Here is a 19,722-nt window from a genome sequence, read left to right as displayed (position 1 = left end):
ACCAACCAGCCAGCACAACGACAACCACTGCAAGCCCTACAGTCAGACACTCAGGACCACCAGGCCTCGCATCCACAACGCCCGAGCCTCTCAACACAAGCCATGGCATATGCATTGGGACGAAACCAGCAGAGCAACAACCATGGGAACCTGGCAGGTATGGGCACCCTACTAAACGTACCTATTGTCCTATTGTTTGATACTGGTGCTTCGCACTCCTTTATATCAACTTCGTGTGTAAGCACTTTAGAACTCACACCAGAACCAGCCGAACCTAGAGTAACGGTGTCCTCACCAGTAGGGGGAGCTATAGAAATCACGCAAAAATGCTCAAACCTAGAAATCATACTCGGGGAACATAAGGTTATTGCTAATAACTTGGGGGTCATGAAAATGGAGGATGTCGATATTATACTAGGGATGGAATGGTTGGCCAAGAACCACGCCACAATCAAGTGCAGTGAAAGACAGATTTCCTTCCAAACTCCAGGAGAAGGGCAAGCTGAATTCCATGGAACCACTATGAATAAGCGCAAATCCATAATTTCGGTCCTACAAGCAGCCGCGCTTATAAGAAAAGGGTGTTCCGCCTACCTCGTCTACTTAAGCGAAGAACAGAAGGAAGAAAAGAAGATTGAAGCTGTGGAAATCGTATGTGAATTTCCAGACGTGTTTCCTGATTCGTTGCCCGGGGTACCCCCAGACAGACAACTGGAATTCACCATTGACTTAGAACCAGGAGCCGCGCCAATCTCAAAAGCACCGTACCGAATCGCCCCAAAGGAACTGGGAGAGCTCAAATTACAACTACAAGAACTTTTAGACCTGGGTTTTATCCGACCCAGTGTGTCGCCATGGGGAGCTCCTGTACTTTTCGTCAAGAAGAAGGATGGGACATTGAGGATGTGCATAGACTACCGAGAATTGAACAAGGTGACACTCAAGAATAAATACCCATTGCCAAGGATAGATGATTTGTTTGACCAGATTAAGGGGGCCGGTGTATTTTCTAAGATCGACTTAAGATCCGGGTACCACCAACTGAAGATTCGGTCTGAAGATATACCCAAGACAGCTTTTCGCACCAGATACGGTCACTACGAGTTTGTAGTAATGCCTTTTGGATTAACCAATGCCCCTGCGGTGTTCATGGATTTGATGAATCGCATATTTCACCCATATCTCGACAATTTCGTCCTAGTCTTCATAGACGACGTCCTCATCTACTCGAAGAATAGACTAGAACACGCTGAGCATCTAAGAACTATCCTCGAAACATTGAGAACCGAGAAACTTTATGCTAAATTCAGCAAGTGTGAATTCTGGCTTAATGAAGTTAATTTTCTTGGACACATAATAACGGCAGAGGGAATTCGGGTAGATCCAGCAAAGGTAGAGGCCGTACAAAACTGGAAGTCACCAATCAGCCCGAACGAAATTCGGAGTTTTCTAGGACTAGCTGGCTACTACAGAAGATTCATCGAAGGATTCTCAAAGATTGCCAGGCCAATGACGCAACAACTCAGAAAGGGTATCAAGTTTGTGTGGACCCCTGAATGCGAAGCTAGCTTCCAACTGCTAAAAGAGAAACTAACTACTGCCCCCGTGTTAGCCGTGCCAGAACCAGGAACAAATTACGTGGTCTACACAGATGCTTCGAAAAATGGACTCGGGTGCGTCCTAATGCAGAACGGGAAGGTGATAGCTTACGCGTCGAGACAACTCTGACTCCACGAATTGAACTACCCCACCCACGATCTGGAATTAGCAGCCGTAGTGCATGCACTGAAAATTTGGAGGCACCACCTATATGGGGTTAAATGTGAGATTTTCACGGATCACAAGAGTCTAAAGTACTTCTTCGAACAAAAGGACCTGAACATGCGACAGAGGAGGTGGCTCGAACTGGTGAAGGATTACGATTGCAGCATAAACTATCACCCTGGCAAGGCAAATGTGGTAGCTGATGCACTGAGTCGAAAGTCTCAACAACTGGCTGGTCTGGTTACCTGAGAAGAAGCACTGATACATGACTTCGCCAAGATGAGGATAGAAATAGTACAAGCACCAGAAACGGTGGAAGCTAAAGTCGCAACTTTGGTGCTACAGCCCGACCTGAGAAAACGAATAGTTGATGCCCAAAGACATGACGAAGCTCTGGAGAAAATACGAATGAAAGTGCGAACCAGTGAGCAAAGCAATTATAGGGAAGAGGCGGACAATGCCCTCACTTTTGAAGGAAGATTGTGTATACCAGCCAACCCGGACCTAAGGAACGAAATATTGATCGAGGCACACGATACCCTATATACCGCTCACCCTGGAAGCACAAAAATGTACCAGGATCTAAAAACAAAATTTTGGTGGGACGGCATGAAAAGAAGCATCGCAACGTTTGTCGAGAGATGTCTAACTTGCCAACGAGTCAAGGCATTGCACCAATGACCTTACGGGAAGTTACAAGCCTTGGAAATTCCCGAGTGGAAATGGGAACACATTGCCATGGATTTCGTGACAGGCCTGCCCAGATCCAAGCGTGGAAATACTGCCATTTGGGTAATCGTTGATCGACTCACGAAAAGTGCTCATTTTATCCCTATTCCCATCACGTATGGATCCGAGAAACTAGCACAGTTATACGTACGGGAAATCGTGCGTCTACATGGAGTACCTGTATCCATCACGTCAGACCGAGACTCGAAGTTTACGTCCAGATTCTGGCAAACTATGCAAAGGGAAATGGGTACGAGATTAAACTTCAGCACCGCATTCCACCCTCAGACCGACGGACAATCCGAGAGGACAATTCAAACCCTAGAAGATATGTTGAGAGTCGTCGTACTTGATAGAGAAGAAAACTGGGAATCCATCTTGCACCTGATAGAATTTGCCTATAATAATAGTTATCAAGCCACCATCGATATGGCGCCTTATGAGGCACTATATGGAAGAAAATGTCGGTCTCCACTTTATTGGGATGAAGTAGGGGAAAGAAAAATTTTAGGCCCAGAGTCAGTGGCGGAGATGATTGAAATCGTGAGACGAATCCGGAGTCGAATCAAGGAAGCGCAAGACCGGCAAAAATCATACGCCGATGAGCGTCGAACGGAATTAAAATTTAGCATCGGGGAGAAGGTCTTTTTAAAGGTATCCCCTTCCAAAGGAATAACCAGATTTGGACTCAAGGGTAAGCTAAAACCACGATACATTGGACCCTATGAAATTCTGGAAGAAGTGGGCCCAGTAGCGTATCGCTTAGCTTTACCACCCAACTTTGGAAACATACACAACGTATTCCACGTCTCCCAAATTCGAAGGTACGTGTTCGACCAAAAACATGTAATTCATCACGAAGAAATCGCTCTAGAGCCTGACTTGAGTTATGAAGAAAAGCCGGTAGAAATACTAGATCGAAAGGTACAGCAGCTTCGGAATAAGTCGATTACTACAGTGAAGATTATGTGGAAAAACCACGGACATGAAGAGGCAACATGGGAACCAGAAGAGAAAATGAAGGAGAAGTACCCTGAACTTTTTGTTTAAGTACTTCCTAAATTTCGGGACGAAATTTCTTTTAAGAGGAGTAGTAGCCGATATTTTTTTTTATAAACTATATTATTGGCTTGATTAGCTATATAAGTGACTTTTATGCGATTAAATCCGAACTACGTTAGATCGTCGTTGTTGTTGTTTGACGTTAGGTAAATAAATAGAACATGTAGATATATTTCACATATACGGATATAATAAATTTAAATAATTAAATAAATAAGATCACAAAAAAGTTTAATACATCCTACGTTCTAAGAAAATCGGGTACTTCAACGTGGACGGCCACGAACTTGAGCCGATTATACCTACACCAAATAAACAAGTAAATAAATAAGTGATATATATATATATATATATATATATATAATATTAATAAACAAAAGAGGAGGAGATCCCAAGAGCTTAATGTGTCACTTCCGACAAATTATAAATGTTGCAACCAAAGAGGCCTAATTATCTTCAGACATATCATTTAAAGCTGCAACCAAATTTTCTTTTCAAAAGAACAATCATTCTTCCTGTCAGATAAAGAGGATACCTTTTGTCACTTGCTGCATCTTTCGTATATTTAGATATTCAAGAATTTACCCCCGCATCACTATCATACAATCCATTTCCCTACATACACACAACCCACACAAGATAAAGAGTACGAAGGAGATCTGCACAACTTTTTCACTACAATCCAACATCTTTCTATATTAAAAAAAAGGTGAATCTCAAACCAATCTTCTCCTTTACTTTTACGAACTAGTGTATATGCATATATTTTAGGAAGAATCTGCCCCCCCCCCCACCAAAATTTCAACCATGCTGTATCTTTATCAATTATTCATCCACAAAGCAAACATACACTCTTAATTCACCAAAATCAGTAGATAGAAACCAATTAGAATCCTACTGCCTTAACAATTAGAAAGAAGGACAAACGCTTATCTTTATGAACTTGCCGGATTCCGGCAGTAAGCTTGACACTCCGTCGCCAACAAGCAACTACCCTTGCTCCGAAAGCCACTGCTTCCATATCTTTAAAAATCGAGAAAGTTGAATGTAATTAATCAAGTTATCAAGAATAATATCTTTAAAAAAATAAATATTGAAAAGAGAGGGGTAGAGGAACTAACTCTCTGACCCCGTACCTGTCGAGAAACGACGACGGCGGCTGAGGTGAACCCGCGGCAACGGCGGATCCGCAGAGGCGACGGTGCGGCGAATCGGGGAAGAGAAGGAGAAACCGCTGCTGATACTGCCGGACTCCGGGAAGAGGACGGCGAAGCCGCCGCCTGTGCATGCACAGTGGCGGCGGCGGCAAATCCAGAGAGAGGGCGGCGGCGGCGTGAGGCTGCGAGAAGAGGAAGAAAGGGAGAGAGAGGGGCGTCGCCCGGAGCGGCGGCGCTGACAGGCGGCGGGTCGACGGCGATGAGAGAGGGAGGGGAGGGGGAGAAAAGCTGCGCATTTTGTGAAATGAGGAAGAGGATAGTGACTTAGTGTTATGTAGGGTTAGTCCTTTTTTTTCCTTATATTGGGCTGCAAGTTATTTGGGCCAAGAAAATGAGGGAATTGGAAAATAATAATCCGAGCCCAACTTCTTCAAATTAAATTGGGGGCTGCAATACATAGTGTATTGTAAAACCCATTTCGAAATTTAATTATTTGTGAGCCTCAGAATAAAATGGTTAAGCTAAAATAATTAGTAAAGTATAGAACACCAAATTTAGTTGGAATAGAACTTGCAAACAAAGTAGAAATAAATAATGTAAGAAAAATCTTAATGAAGGATAATCTCACTAACAATAATAATAACAATAATAATAACTATAATAATAAAATAATAATATTAATAATAATAGGGTTAGACCTTAAGATCTTTCTTTCTCATTTAATTATATTAGTTTAAAACTAAATTAGTATTTCCTATTGTGATATTTTCAAAAGGTTACTTTCGCAAGTAACGTTGGAACGAAAGGTTCAAGTTAAAGGAGCTAAACGAACAAGGTGAGCTTTCTTATACTAAAATACAAATCGCAATTTATGAAAACACGAACACATGTTCATGATCTTTAAAGATGTTGTCTTGCCATAAATGTTTTGTGTATGATGCCTATTTGTTTGGCTAAGGCCAAGTGAATTATGAATGATGATATATGTGAATCGATTCGATTGTGAGTCCTGGTAGGATGGTGTCCCTACTTGGAACCTCTGACCGTGAACGGCAGAGAAGGTGACCGTGCGAGAACACCATCTCGACGGCACAATGTGATCAGATATGGCTAAGTACGGGAAAAGGGCCCAATGTAAATATTTTAGTAAGCTCGGGTCTTTTAAATAAAATCCCCGAGTGTTACTGTGATGATGGCTTGACAATATTTTTAAATGTATACTTGTATTTTTGACAATGTGTTCACTGAGTACTTTTGTATTCAGCTCTGCATATATTTCTAAATGTGCAGGTTGAGTCGTGAAAGGGGGGGGAAGGACAAGTGCTGTGGAGAGCAAGCTAGTAACTAACTATGAATAAAAACTCTCGGAGGTTCATGTCTCCATACATGAACCGCGTTCTTTTGTGTCCGCTGTGCCGGTTAAGAGGCAGTGCTTATTTTACTTTTGACTCTGATAATCGGAACTTGTATGAACAGTCACTCGATTATGCATGATCGAGTGTATTTTGTTATAAGCATTTCCCTATTTGAGTTTATTCTGTGCGTCTCGTCCTGCTTGGGCTTTAATTTCCCCTAAACTCTATCCCCGCTTCTTATAATCCCTCATTAGTCACGGATTCCCCGGGTTATGCTATCCTTAGCTAACTGCGGTCGTGACAGCAACCCTCATTCCTTATGCTCACGTACGAACAACAACCCTTGTCAACACCACAACACAATCAGTCTTCCATCAATACAATTTAACATGCATGCCCTATCGTTCCTTTCATCGTTCTCTTAAATTACCCATCCCAAACATTCATCAACATAAGGAAAACACCCCATAATATACCTCAACGTATAAAACATAACCACGCCATAAGATACGTTCCTTAATCACACATGTATCATTTATTCACTCAAAACTTGACAACAAGTATTATTTTAACATGACAGAAATCTGGCAGAACTGCGCGGTCGTTTTATAAAAATCATTAAAAATCCATCCGACCTCCGTTGGGGCTGAAATTTTACCACAATACAGTAGACACATCAAAGATTATCCAATTAAAATTTCACATCAAAATCACATCTTTAGGTCGGACAAATCAAAAACGAAACTCACTGGACGAGAATACAATTTCTGACAGAACTGCGCAGTTAAATTTAAAAATTCATTTAAATTTCATATTTCGTCAAAAGAGGCTGAAATTTATACACAACACAGAAGACATCTCAAAGTTTCTGAGTTAAAAATTCGTGCCAAAATAAGATTGTTTGGTCGGTCAAACACACGTCGGAATCTACTGTCCGAACACCACAGTTTTCATGCTTCACAAATTCGAATTAGGGTTTATCTATCATTCATTCAAACACATATATTCATGCTTCCAACACATAATCATGCTTTAAAAAGATCTCACCACCATTTTCTCATATATTCACATATCATTCACCAACGAATCATCCACAAGTTCATTCATCCACATCAATAAACGCATACACATATATTTTCTCATGTAACCCTCAATCCCAACCGATTAACTTTGAGATCTATGATCTCTACACTCACTATATGCATAAGAGGTTCAAAATTTATGGATTCAATGATAAGAATGAGAAGGATGTTTCAAAGTATACCTTTCTCTTGAAAAACAATCGGTAGAAACAACGAATAGCTCGATTCTTCAATGATTCTTGAGTTTCCAACTCCAAAACGAAGCAAGATTGGAGAATTTGTGAAGGATTGGTGGAGAAGGAGAAGGAGAAAGGGAAAACGTGTGGGAGAGAGGAGAGGGAGAGAAAAAGGCGTTGAAATAATGGGGCTAGGGTTTGGGTTTCTTCCTTTTTATATTCTAGGATTAATTCCCCACTTAGATAAACAAAAATAAAAAAAAATCAAATTGTGGAGTGAAAATAGGGAAAAGGGACGTGTACTAGGGGAGTATTTTAAAAATATATATTTAAATCCGCAATTAAATAGGAATAAGATTTAAATTGGTAATTTCTTGTAGGAAAAGACTCCCACAAAATAGGTAACAAATAAATTAATCCCACAAGTAATTGAAAGGCATATAGGCGAAAATTATGTAGAATACCATAGGGATAATTTGGTTTGGATTTAATTTAGATAAATATCCCAAAGCAATTAATTAAATCCAAGAAAGAAAGTATTATTCCCAATGGATAGGAGGGCCGAAAATTCCAAATAATATGGCTAGAAATATATGCATGATCCCACTTAACGTAATTCACACATTGGAAGCTTAATCATATTAACTCACATAACCCACAACAACTAATTTTACATAATTAACTCAAACACATAGAGACTCAATTTCCACAAAAGAAATTCCTATTCAACATCCACATTAAATAAAAAAAATTAAGCCATCAAATAAAAAAAATCATAATTTTCTGGGGTGCTACATCCTTCCCCTTTTAACAGAAATTTCGTCCCGAAATTTGGTTGTCTCACAAAAACAAATCGGGGTACTTCTCTTTCATCTTATCTTCTAACTCCCACGTCATAGTACTTTCACACATAACACACCTTTATGACATCACACAATTCATGTTCACGTTGCAACATAATCATACCATCACAGTCTCATTTTCACACAACGATTATTCACATACGTACACTTGCCAAAATATCCTCATCATATCATCATCAATTTCATATTCTTTCAATACCTTAACACATACCTCACTTACTTGTGGTTGAGCGTGATGCTTCGGATGTTGAGCCTTCGTGACACTTTTAGTCTAGGGGTACTAATCTAGACTTAATCTGAAAGAAGACTCTCGGACCAGAGCGAAAGAACGAAGCTCTAATACCACTTTGTCACGACCGCCCTTACTAAGGATAGTGAAGACTGGGGGAAACGTGACGAGGGGAGGGTCTAAGGAGCGGGGAAGAAAAGGCGGACGCAATGAAAGACAACAATAAAGGACGAGATTGAATATGAAACCCAATTAACTTCAAAAAGAAATATTTTGGTCTATCGAATAGTTAAACAACGGATTAATGTCTCAAGGTAAATAATGCCATAACGTCGTGTGGGGAAAAACGAAAGACTTTAACAAGAACGATTCGAAACACGGCAGCGGAAAAATAAGTATCAAAGGAGAGTCATAGGATGACGCCCATGTATGAAGACACGACGCATCCGGGAATTCCTAAAGCTCACTCAACATCTGCTGCAACAACCCGCTCAACCTGCACATAGAGAAAACATATGCAGGGCTGAGTACTTGTTGTACTCAATGGGCTCATGCCGAAAATATTTTATAACAGTTATGTCATCCATACCAGTGAACTCGAGTTTTACATGTAGTTAAGAAATATCATCGAGAACACAAAAAAATTTTCATAGTCTGGCCAGACAAAACAATCTCCCCACTTTCTCATCAATCAATCAATCATTCACCTCCTCTTACCATAGTGCGACGAAAGTGTGGCCACATTATTCGCCCACGAGACCGGCTGACTTGCAAGGTCGGCTCCCGATCCCACCTGTGTACACAGCCTGATAGGGTTTGCGGCCCTACTCAGACCCGAATTCGTTTATCATAGCCCTATAGCCTAATGGAGCGAAGTCACAAACTAGGCATCAAGCACAATCTCAACATAGCTCTATAGCCTAACGGAGCAAGCTCAAACGAACTAGGCATCAAGCACAATCTCAACATAGCCCTATAGTCTAACGGAGCAAGCTCAAACGAACTAGGCATCAGGCAACAACTAAACATCAAAACAATCATGGCATGACATAACACTTTAAACCACCCTTATAGCCCCACAATCATATTTTTGAAACGTAAAAGAGTTTAGTAAAAGAAAGCTCACCTCGCTTGCTTAGACAACACAATACGCAACTCAAAAGCAACCCTCATTCCTTATGCTCACGTACGCACAACAACCCTTGTCAACACCACAACACAATCAGACTTTCATCAATACAATTTAACATGCATGCCCTATCGTTCCTTTCATCGTTCTCTTAAATTACCCATCCCAAGCATTCATCAACATAAGGAAAACACCCCATAGTATACCTCAACGTATAACAAATAACCACACCATAAGATACGTTCCTTAATCACACATGTATCATTTATTCACTCAAAACTTGACAACAAGTATTATTTTAACATGACAGAAATCTGGCAGAACTGCGCGGTCGTTGTATAAAAATCATTAAAAATCCATACGACCTCCGTTGGGGCTGAAATTTTACCAAAATACAGTACACACATCAAAGATTATCCAATTAAAATTTCACATCAAAATCACATCTTTAGGTCGGACAAATCAAAAACGAAACTCACTGGACGAGAATACAATTTCTGACAGAACTGCGCAGTTAAATTTAAAAATTCATTTAAATTTCATATTTTGTCAAAAGAGGCTGAAATTTATATACAACACAGAAGACATCTTAAAGTTTTCTGAGTTAAAAATTCGTGTCAAAATAAGATTGTTTGGTCGGTCAAACACACGTCGGAATCTACTGTCCGAACACCACAATTTTCATGCTTCACAAATTCGAATTAGGGTTTATCTATCATTCATTCAAACACATATATTCATGCTTCCAACACATAGTCATGCTTTAAAAATATCTCGCCACCATTTTCTCATATATTCACATATCATTCACCAACGAATCATCCACAAGTTCATTCATCCACATCAATAAACGCATACACATATATTTTCTCATGTAACCCTCAATCCCAACCGATTAACTTTGAGATCTATGATCTCTACACTCACTATATGCATGAGAGGTTCAAAATTTATGGATTCAATGATAAGAATGAGAAGGATGATTCAAAGTATACCTTTCTCTTGAAAAACAATCGGTAGAAACAACGAATGGCTCGATTCTTCAATGATTCTTGAGTTTCCAACTCCAAAACGAAGCAAGATTGGAGAATTTGTGAAGGATTGGTGGAGAAGGAGAGGGAGAAAGGGAAAAACGTGTGGGAGAGAGGAGATGGAGAGAAAAAGGCGTTGAAATAATGGGGCTAGGGTTTGGGTTTCTCCCTTTTTATATTCTAGGATTAATTCCCCACTTAAATGAATAAAAATAAAAAAAAAACAAATTTTGGAGTGAAAATAGGGAAAAGGGATGTGTACTAGGGGAGTATTTTAAAAATATATATTTAAATCCTCAATTAAATAGGAATAGGATTTAAATTGGTAATTTCTTGTAGGAAAAGACTCCCACAAAATAGGTAACAATAAATTAATCCAACAAGTAATTGAAAGGCATTTGGGCGAAAATTGTGTAGAATAGCATAGGGATAATTTGGTTTGGATTTAATTTAGATAAATATCCCAAAACAATTAATTAAATCTAAGAAAGAAAGTATTATTCCCAATGGATAGGAGGGCCGAAAATTCAAAATAATATGGCTAGAAATATATGTATGATCCCACTTAACTTAATTCACACATTGGAAGCTTAATCACATTAACTCACATAACCCACAATAACTAATTTTACATAATTAACTCAAACACATAGAGACTCAATTTCCACAAAAGAAATTCTTATTCAACATCCACATTAAATAAAAAAAATAAGCCATCAAATAAAAAAAATAAAAAAAAATCACAATTTTCCGGGATGCTACAACCGGTCTACTAGAACAAAGACTTAGACTTATGTTATATTCGCTTATACATTTATATATGCAATAAACTTCCATTAAATGTAAAACATAACAACATTATGACAAAAATAATCTGTTGCATTCATTGGAAAATAATTATTAGAGTTTTACAGTATTCAATCACTCGAAAGGTGATTTCTAGTATACAAACCCTAACACGCTTGGAGAACCCCGTACGCCCGCTCCATATCCTTCCGAGCAGCCTCTTGCTTCTGCGCAAAAAGCGTCTGCTTTGCGTTCACAGGCCTAGTGCACGCCTTCACGAAGGTTGGCCACTTCAGATAGATGTTGTCGGCAAGATAGTACCACATTTTATAGCGTCGGTTGTTAGCGGTGAAGTTGATGGCCGACGCTTTACCATCCAAAACTTCGGCGAAGAGGTCGGATTGGTGGAGCACGTTTATATCGTTGTTCGAGCCGGGGACCCCGTGTAGGGGTTGGTAGCGGAAGCGTGCGTTCTAACGGATCACATAATACGGATCTATTTAACAAATTATTCAGACAAAATCTATTCGCGTAATTATCACATGTATCATGCTCATAACTTAAATTTCAAACATGCTTTAGCACAAAAAATCCCTAAAACATGCTTGCTACGGAGTTAGCCAATTTACCTCGTTGATTCTCCAAAGAATCGTCGATTGCTCGCGCCTTCTCCACGATGATCTTTAATACTAGACCACTGATCTTCTGACTGGTGTCCCGAACTGTATTCCGACATCAGGGTGGGCTGGTCTTATCGAAACACTAGGACTTGAATAAAGAAGACAGAACTTTCTCACGGAGGAGGAGCTGAAGAACTCACGGAGGAGAAAAGAAGTAGAAAAAATCGTTCCTCTTCTAATTAGAGAGAGGGACGAAAATTCTCACACTAAAAAATTGTTTTTCTGTCTCTTTTATTCTCCTATTTATAATAGTTCATATTGGGTCCAGTCAGGGATCTATGGAAGGTTTTGGATATGGGCTCCTCCAATTAGCTTTTTACTAATTAAATTGAACCCACAATTTAATACAAGCTTATATTGGAATATTACGAGCAGCCACTACAGACGTAATATTGAACTCCCCATCCAAATCCGAAATTATAAGTATTCTGGGTTTCCATTTTGTTTATTATTCATTTCCCGCGCTTAAGATATAAATGCCCATTAATTAATTAAAGTCTGTTATGGACTTAATTAATTAACATCTTATTAACTCCAAGAGTAGACTTAACAAGAAACACTTATTTATTATTCATAGAGTAATAAAACTCCAACTGGCCAGTTTCCGAATAATAAAACCTTGTTCAAGCTCCTCTTGAGGACATTATCAAACGAGACTCACCTCGTGCGCGATTCAACATAATAGCAATCCTAGCACCGCTAGATAATGATCACCGCTACCCAATATACCTGGATCGTTGGGTGACGAAAAACCCGCACCTTTGGTTAGTCAAAGTAGTAGATACTCAATATCGTATGCTCAATGCTAACGTACATTGATTAAGAACTAAATATTTATCAAGACCCCGTCTTTCAGTAGATAGCATAAAGACACGTCTTGCTGTTAGATCCATTCAGTGCTATACCACACCAACGTCATCTTATTTCAATAAGGCTTGGAAATAATCGGACTGACATTGCAACCTTTCACGATAGGTAGCCAAAACCTATCTAGGTTGTGAAATTCTTCTTTTTCTTTTGCAAAGCATTGCATAGAACCGACTGTAGTTACCTTAAAGTGGACGACGCCCACAACCAGTCTACTAAGCAAAAGACTTAGGCTTTGTTTACTTCTTATGCATTTAAATGTTTATAAAACATCTTATAAACGCAAAAGTAAACACAATGTAATAATATACTGATTCTATTCGTGCAAACTGCTCGAATAATACTAAATCGGGTTTAAAGTGGATTGTAGAGTTTTTCCGTATACAAGCAAGATTCCTATTCGTGCGAATTTGCTTGAAACATGCTTTTCAGTATACTAAACCCTAACACCCCGAAGTAGGCATGCCAGATCCATAGCCGGTAGTCAGCAACGACCTCGAGTATAACGGTGGGGTGGGTCCCCTTGTGGCTGCTCGTGTACGACCCCCTCCACGCCACCGGGCAATTCTTCCATTGCCATTGCATGCAATCGACGCTGCCAAGCATCCCGGGGAATCCGTGCACTTCTTCGTGAAGGCGGAGCAGGAACTGGGAATCTGTTGTGCTTGGCTTCCGGAGAAATTCGTCGGTGAAAGCTGCTCGGACGCCTTTGCAGAATTGGAGCAAACACATTCTCCCAGTGTTGTCTCTAATGTGGAGGTATTCGTCGAACACATCCACTGTTTGTCCAGTCGCAAGGTGACGGATTGCTGCAGTACATTTCTGCAGCGTCGTGTGGCTGGGACGGCCGACGGCGTCGAAACTTTCTTGGAAGAACTCTTCCCGGGCCGCCAATGTATTTGCGATGTGGAGAAATAGCGGTCGCCGCATGCGGAAACGGCGACAGAAGTAGATATCTCCCCACACCGGGTTATCGCAGAAGTAGTCGTGGACTAACCTTGCGGCGGCTTCCTCCCGGTTACGATGGATGTAAGTCCGAGAGCGACTTTGGGGCGGCGCGGCTTCCTCCGCCTCCCGGCGTCGATCTTCTTCAAGTGATTCTTCCATTGTTCGACGCATTTGCTCATACGGATCCATGAGATCGATTAAATTTGGGGGAAGAATAAAAGAGAGATGATTTGAGATGAAAATTGGAGAGGAAATGGAGATGATTTGGGAAGAAATAGATGTGTAGTTGTGTGTGAAATGATGATGAATTAGGAGTATTTATAGAGTAAAAAAAATAATTGAAAAACGATTAGATAACGGTAATATTACCGTTTTCCACTTTTTAAATTTTTTTATTTCGAATTTTTTTAAAAAATGATTTATTGCGTCAGCGTGACGAATCCCACTCGCGGGTCGGCGAGTGGGTGTCACTTATGGCCTGGGAGTGCGCCACGTCGCGGGAGCGCGTGGTGAGCCGTCCCGTGCCGCGTCTAGGCGTGACGGGCGATCCGGTGAGACGGTGACGGGACGAGACGCTGCAACACGTCCCGTCACCGTTCCGTCACGGAGTAACGAGATTCGGGCCACCCACGTAACGCGTTGCGGGTGGCCTTATAGTATCATAATCTAAAATCAAGACCAAATCTCCACCATTAGATTTAAAAATGAGTGGATGAGATTAAATCTTACGAATTTCAATAAATAGTAGACAAAATATCAACAAAAGGGTAAGATTGTCATTCTATTATCATATCATAATTTTCATGTTTTTTTATATCAACATAGTGTATTACAAATATCAACACAATGACATGAGTATTTCAACACAAGTACATGAAAATATCAACACAATTTTATTGAGATTTTACATGCATTATATTGAGATTTTACATGCATTATTACCTAGATAATTTATTAAATAAAACATAATGAAATGAAATAAAAAATAACAAAAACTCAGAAATTACATAATAGTAATAATATTGTTTTACACTTTTAGTATATAAGACTAAACCTATTTTTGACTTCTCATTTGGTTAACTTGTTCACTAAGGTACATCATTTGTTCTAACAACCTCTCATTCTTTCTCTCAAAATCCGAGCGCAACTCCTCATTTTGTCTCACTAACTCAGCATGTTTCGCCGCATTTTGCCTTTCCATCTCAGCGACCAACGCCTCATTTTGCTTCACTAACTCTGCACGCAACGTCTCATGTTGCTTCTCCAAGTCCTCGCACACCTCGAGGACTTGTCTGCTGCAGAAATGAGAGCCGCGCACACACTTTTATTTTACTGGAGTACTATCTTTTTGGGTTTGATATTCGGATTTATTGTTGAATACTAGTATATGTAAGACATTACATAAATTGATATATTGAAAATGAGTTCGTATATACATATGGTTAATGGAAAGGACAATATATCGTATATGTATATCTCAATTTAAAGTTTTCTTTTTCATTTGTTTCCTCTAATGTCAAATTCATGTGTTTTAAGTAGTTTTATTATTTTTTTGATATTTTTAATTGGTTTTCAGTAACTATTTTTAAGGAGTATAAGATTTTTTAAGATTAATTCAGTTTTTTTGTAGTATTTAAAAAAATATAATTATAATAAAATTCATTCCTTCACTACCATTTTAAAATCCATTCCTAATTTAAGAAACAAGACCACAGTCCCACAAATCCATGCATTAGTTTCACTTTATAATTTTTTATTATAAAACCTAAATATCGTTTTATTTAAATAAAATACAAGATTCTTTAAAATAAAATAATTCAGTAATTCATTAATTAAATTAAATTTAGGTGGTAAAAAAGATTAAAAAAAATTCAAATTAAATTAAAACCCAGTCCACGAACTTGTTAAATAAATGGCAGTACTATATATCTAATCCCTGATTCAGTTGAAATTCTGATTGCCAAAAACAGTTGGTCATGTCATATTCATATATATCCAAACCCACCCTGCACTCTTCCATTTCGCCACTACGGCTTAGCTCTCCTTCGTCTCCTCCGTGCATGGCTATACACATCCCTCAGAGGCAGGACGAGTGACGCCGTGGTTCCGCAATTGCCCTTGTTTTTGCTTTCTCCATTGCAAGGCCTTTAATGGGGATTTGGAGAATTTAGGCTACTTTTCTAGTGATGAGAACAAGTTGATGCAGTTACTGTTGCCGTTGTTGACAAGGTGTAGTAGTGACATTCATTGGTTGACAACCAACCTCAATAAATTATTGTTACTATATTGAAAATGAGATCGTATGTATATTTGGTTATAGGAAAAGACAACATATCATAGGCTACTCTATTATCATAGGAATAAAAAAAAAATACTCCTAATTACCCCCAACTCTGGTTGCAGGAATCATTAGTATATTGTTGAGGGACTATGGAGCTAATTTTATATAAACCCTAAACCCTAATATCTTTCTCCCCAAAATCGATCACATTTCTCTCTCTATCGTCTGTGTGCGAAGAAAATGGCATCCAGATGCAGCAGAATTTTCCACCGATCTTCTGTTTCCGCCCTAAAATCGGCCATTTCGAAGCCAGCTTCTTCCTCTTTCAACAGATCAGCCACCGCTCCATCCAATAGGCCGCCTCTATTCACAACTCCAGTGGCCTCTCCCCTTCGCCGGTTCTCCCTCTCAAGGTAAACCCTAGATTCTCTTACTGTTTTACTTTTTTCTCAATTTTCCTGTTTAGTGTCTGTTTGCTATAATATTTATATCAATAAGGGTGTGATAGGACGCCGTCGGAGTTGGGAGGTGTGGCGTCGTTGCTGCCACTGCACAGTGCGGTGGCTACGGCGAGGATGACGTCGTGCCTGAGCTCGTCCTCCATGAGTTGCCGGGCTCTTTCTCAGGGTACACTCTGCTGCACTTCTCCAGATCTCTAGTATGTTTTTTTTGCTGTTTTGTTTTCTTGTCATGAATATTTTTTGTAGTCAGATAATTTTTGGATGTTCATGCTGCTTTTTGTTTCTTTATGTAAACGATTGAGGTTGCGGTAGGATGTTAGTCTAGAACATTTTATTAAAATTAAGCTTCTTAATTCTGGAAAAAGTATGATTCAGCTAACTAGTTGTCAAAGGAGCTACGGCCCTTTATTAAGTATCCTGTTATGATGACCTAGGGAATGTGATGTTAAGTGATTTTTGTTCATTACTATAAAAAATTACCCTAGAATATGTTCTAATTATAACTCTGATTAGATTTTAGTTGATTATTTATTCAAGCTCCTCATTCATAGTGTGTAGTCTTAGGAATCTTGTATCTGTTCTAACAGCTTATCTTTTCTTGTTTTTGGTTTTGGGGATGGTGCCCTTGAGGGAGGTGGTTGTGAAAGTAGCAATTTCAGTGATCTCATTATTTTAATTGTTAAAAAATTGCAATTCAGGCAATGGTGTGACTATTTCTCTTCTAGATATTGCAAAAACCCTCAGTATTAATGTATGTTGTTTCTGTTGTTGTGCATCTACCTAGTTTTGTGGCTTTGATCTACCCTTGTTGAGGGTTCTCTATGTTTATGCCCATTTCCCTGCGTTGTATATCTACACGTGTTAAGATTTTTCACAGTTTTTTGTGTGCATTTTAAAGAATTTGGAATGACGTCGGCATTGTTATTGATTCATCTTGATTATTTTGCATCTTTTCTGCTAGTGCCTAATCTATGCATGATGCTTGATTTCCGTTTTTAAGTTTTTTGGGAGACCATGTGAGCCATAGCCACACTTGTGCCAGTCATGAATTTTTCAATCTACATATATTATGATAGCATAACATTTTATAATTTGAACTTCTGTGGCCAATCTTTGACTTGGAACAATTATGTTTGGATGAAAGTTATAAATTCATTTATTTATGTATTAAGTGTGCCTTCATAATCCCAAATAAGCGCTATTATGTTTATTTGATTCATGGGAGGCGTAGACTAACAATGGAAGTTCGCTGATAACACCTTCTATTCCAGAAGGTGTTTCAATAGTACCTTACCATACATATACCAATTTTTCAGTGATACAAATTTACATATTGTCACATGATAGGAAATCACCCGAAAGCTAAGTGACAACAATTCTTAGTCTTTCACTCATATATTATAAAGAAATTTCTTGAAGTTCCAATAACATCTGAAACTTGTTAGAAAATTTCTCATTTTCTGAAGTAAACATCTATTCAGTCCTGACACACACCTTGATTTTTAATTGGATTATTGGCTGGATCTTTCTCAGTCATGGTTGTTAACCTCAATCCTCATCTCTTCTACGACCTCCCTAACAATAATTTGGTCTTTTCTTTTTGCCTGGAGGTAATGATCAGCTCTCTGACTGGGATATTTGATTCCTGCAGGCACATGAGTTTCCAATGGTTGAAAGAAATACAAGAAATTTACAAGGTTTTCCATTATGATTCAGTGAATTACACATTCATGTTTAGGTGCTTTAATTAATGTACTAAAGCAGCTAGTTAGTATTGAAGTGATAGATGATAAATTAATCTTTTACCAACCAAAGTACCTGCATACATTTAAAAAAATAGAGAATAAGATGGATCTATTTTTATGTTGTAGTATTGGGCTCTTAATAATTTGTTTCTGCAATATTCTTGGTTGAATGATCTATTTCTTGAAAATTAAGCAAATGAAATGCGAAGTTAAGTCTTATATTTGTATGATGGTTGTAGTTTGATAGGTGTTTGATTCTCATAAGTTATTATTTGTGCTCATCTCATATCTGAGTGCATGTCTAGTCTCTCTGATGCCTGAACAATGTGATTAACGAGTCAGATTTTATAGTCTGAATTCGTTTTATAGGTCCTTCGATGTTTGAAAATGTGATTGGTGGATTCGATTAGTAAAGTTTGAGTTTATTATCGCACTCCACCATTTGTCTTGGGAGCCATTTAGCAGATTTAGAAAACTGCTGTGTACCTTAGTTTCTTGTAATGAATCGTAGCCTAATATTGGAACGAAGTTAAAGTTTTACGTCAGAGGAGGTCTATTGAAAAAAATTCATCCGTGAACCTCTTCATTTGCTATCTGAAACGAGTGTGCCCAACTTCCCTTCCATTGATTCATTCTGAATGTCCAAATGTCTCAGCCCTTGAATTGGTCTTGTCAGTTACTTTCCCTGTCAAAATGTGTGCTGGGTTAACAAACGTGGTAACACTAGTTCTCCTTTTTCCAGATGAAACTGATGGGACGTGAGAAACTTACTCAAAGGTGTGGCTTAGTCATCTGCTTTAGAGTTGCTTCTGAAGATACTCTCAGTTCTTCTCTTTCATGTCTTGATAATCAACTGAGTGACAATTAGCACATATTGGCCTAGCTTTTGACTGGCACAAGTGTATAAATATTATTGCACCATTCTTATTACATTCGCAAAGTGTCTCGCTGTTTTAAATTTCTTTAACACAGGCTGGTGGCACGAATCGAGTGATCTGATACTAGCTTCTTTTTTGTGTCTTATGCTAGAGCTTGGTCTATCAGTTCCGAGGTGAGATAATTGCTTACAGAGTTGAGAAGTTGTCATCGTGTGTGACCGGGATGAAAGCTAGGCTGGATATTTTATTGCTTCATAATTTCAGCTGAATTTTACAAGGCAAATCCAAACTCATTGCGATACCAAAAACAAAGCAGTTTGAGCTAGTTGGAACACCAACTTTTGACTCGATGATTATATTGGATTGCTCTTTAGGCTTAGTTGCCCATTCGTTATCTGCATTTTTTTGGGTAAGATATTAGATAAATTTAATACATTGTTAACGTTAATAAACCTATATCGGAGAATCTATGAACCATGTCATTTTGTACGGGTGAATA

The 19,722-nt window shown here is 38.8% G+C and overlaps 1 protein-coding gene and 1 non-coding gene across 5 annotated transcripts; both read left to right on the top strand.

The window, feature by feature from the left end:
* Positions 1-16,213: 16,213 nt before the first annotated feature.
* On the top strand, positions 16,214-19,722 carry LOC121799336 (protein NONRESPONDING TO OXYLIPINS 2, mitochondrial-like). Of its 4 annotated transcripts, none has more exons than XM_042198663.1 (3): positions 16,214-16,552; positions 16,648-16,766; positions 19,375-19,722. In XM_042198663.1, exons 1-3 carry the CDS (start codon positions 16,380-16,382, stop codon positions 19,398-19,400), a joined length of 318 nt encoding a protein of 105 aa, XP_042054597.1. In that variant the 5' UTR covers positions 16,214-16,379; the 3' UTR covers positions 19,401-19,722. The 4 variants fall into 4 exon arrangements, with proteins under 4 accessions (XP_042054597.1, XP_042054598.1, XP_042054596.1 ...); XM_042198664.1 differs by lacking the exon at positions 19,375-19,722 and adding an exon at positions 19,088-19,303; XM_042198665.1 differs by lacking the exon at positions 19,375-19,722 and adding an exon at positions 18,252-18,470 and having other exon boundaries at positions 16,215-16,552.
* Positions 17,785-17,903, top strand: LOC121801672. Its single transcript, XR_006050616.1, has one exon. It is a non-coding gene; the product is annotated as a small nucleolar RNA snoR83 (small nucleolar RNA).

The sequence above is a fragment of the Salvia splendens genome, chromosome 4, assembly GCF_004379255.2.
Source record: "Salvia splendens isolate huo1 chromosome 4, SspV2, whole genome shotgun sequence".
Taxonomy (NCBI): Eukaryota; Viridiplantae; Streptophyta; class Magnoliopsida; order Lamiales; family Lamiaceae; genus Salvia; species Salvia splendens.
This window is presented reverse-complemented; position numbering and strand designations above follow the sequence as displayed.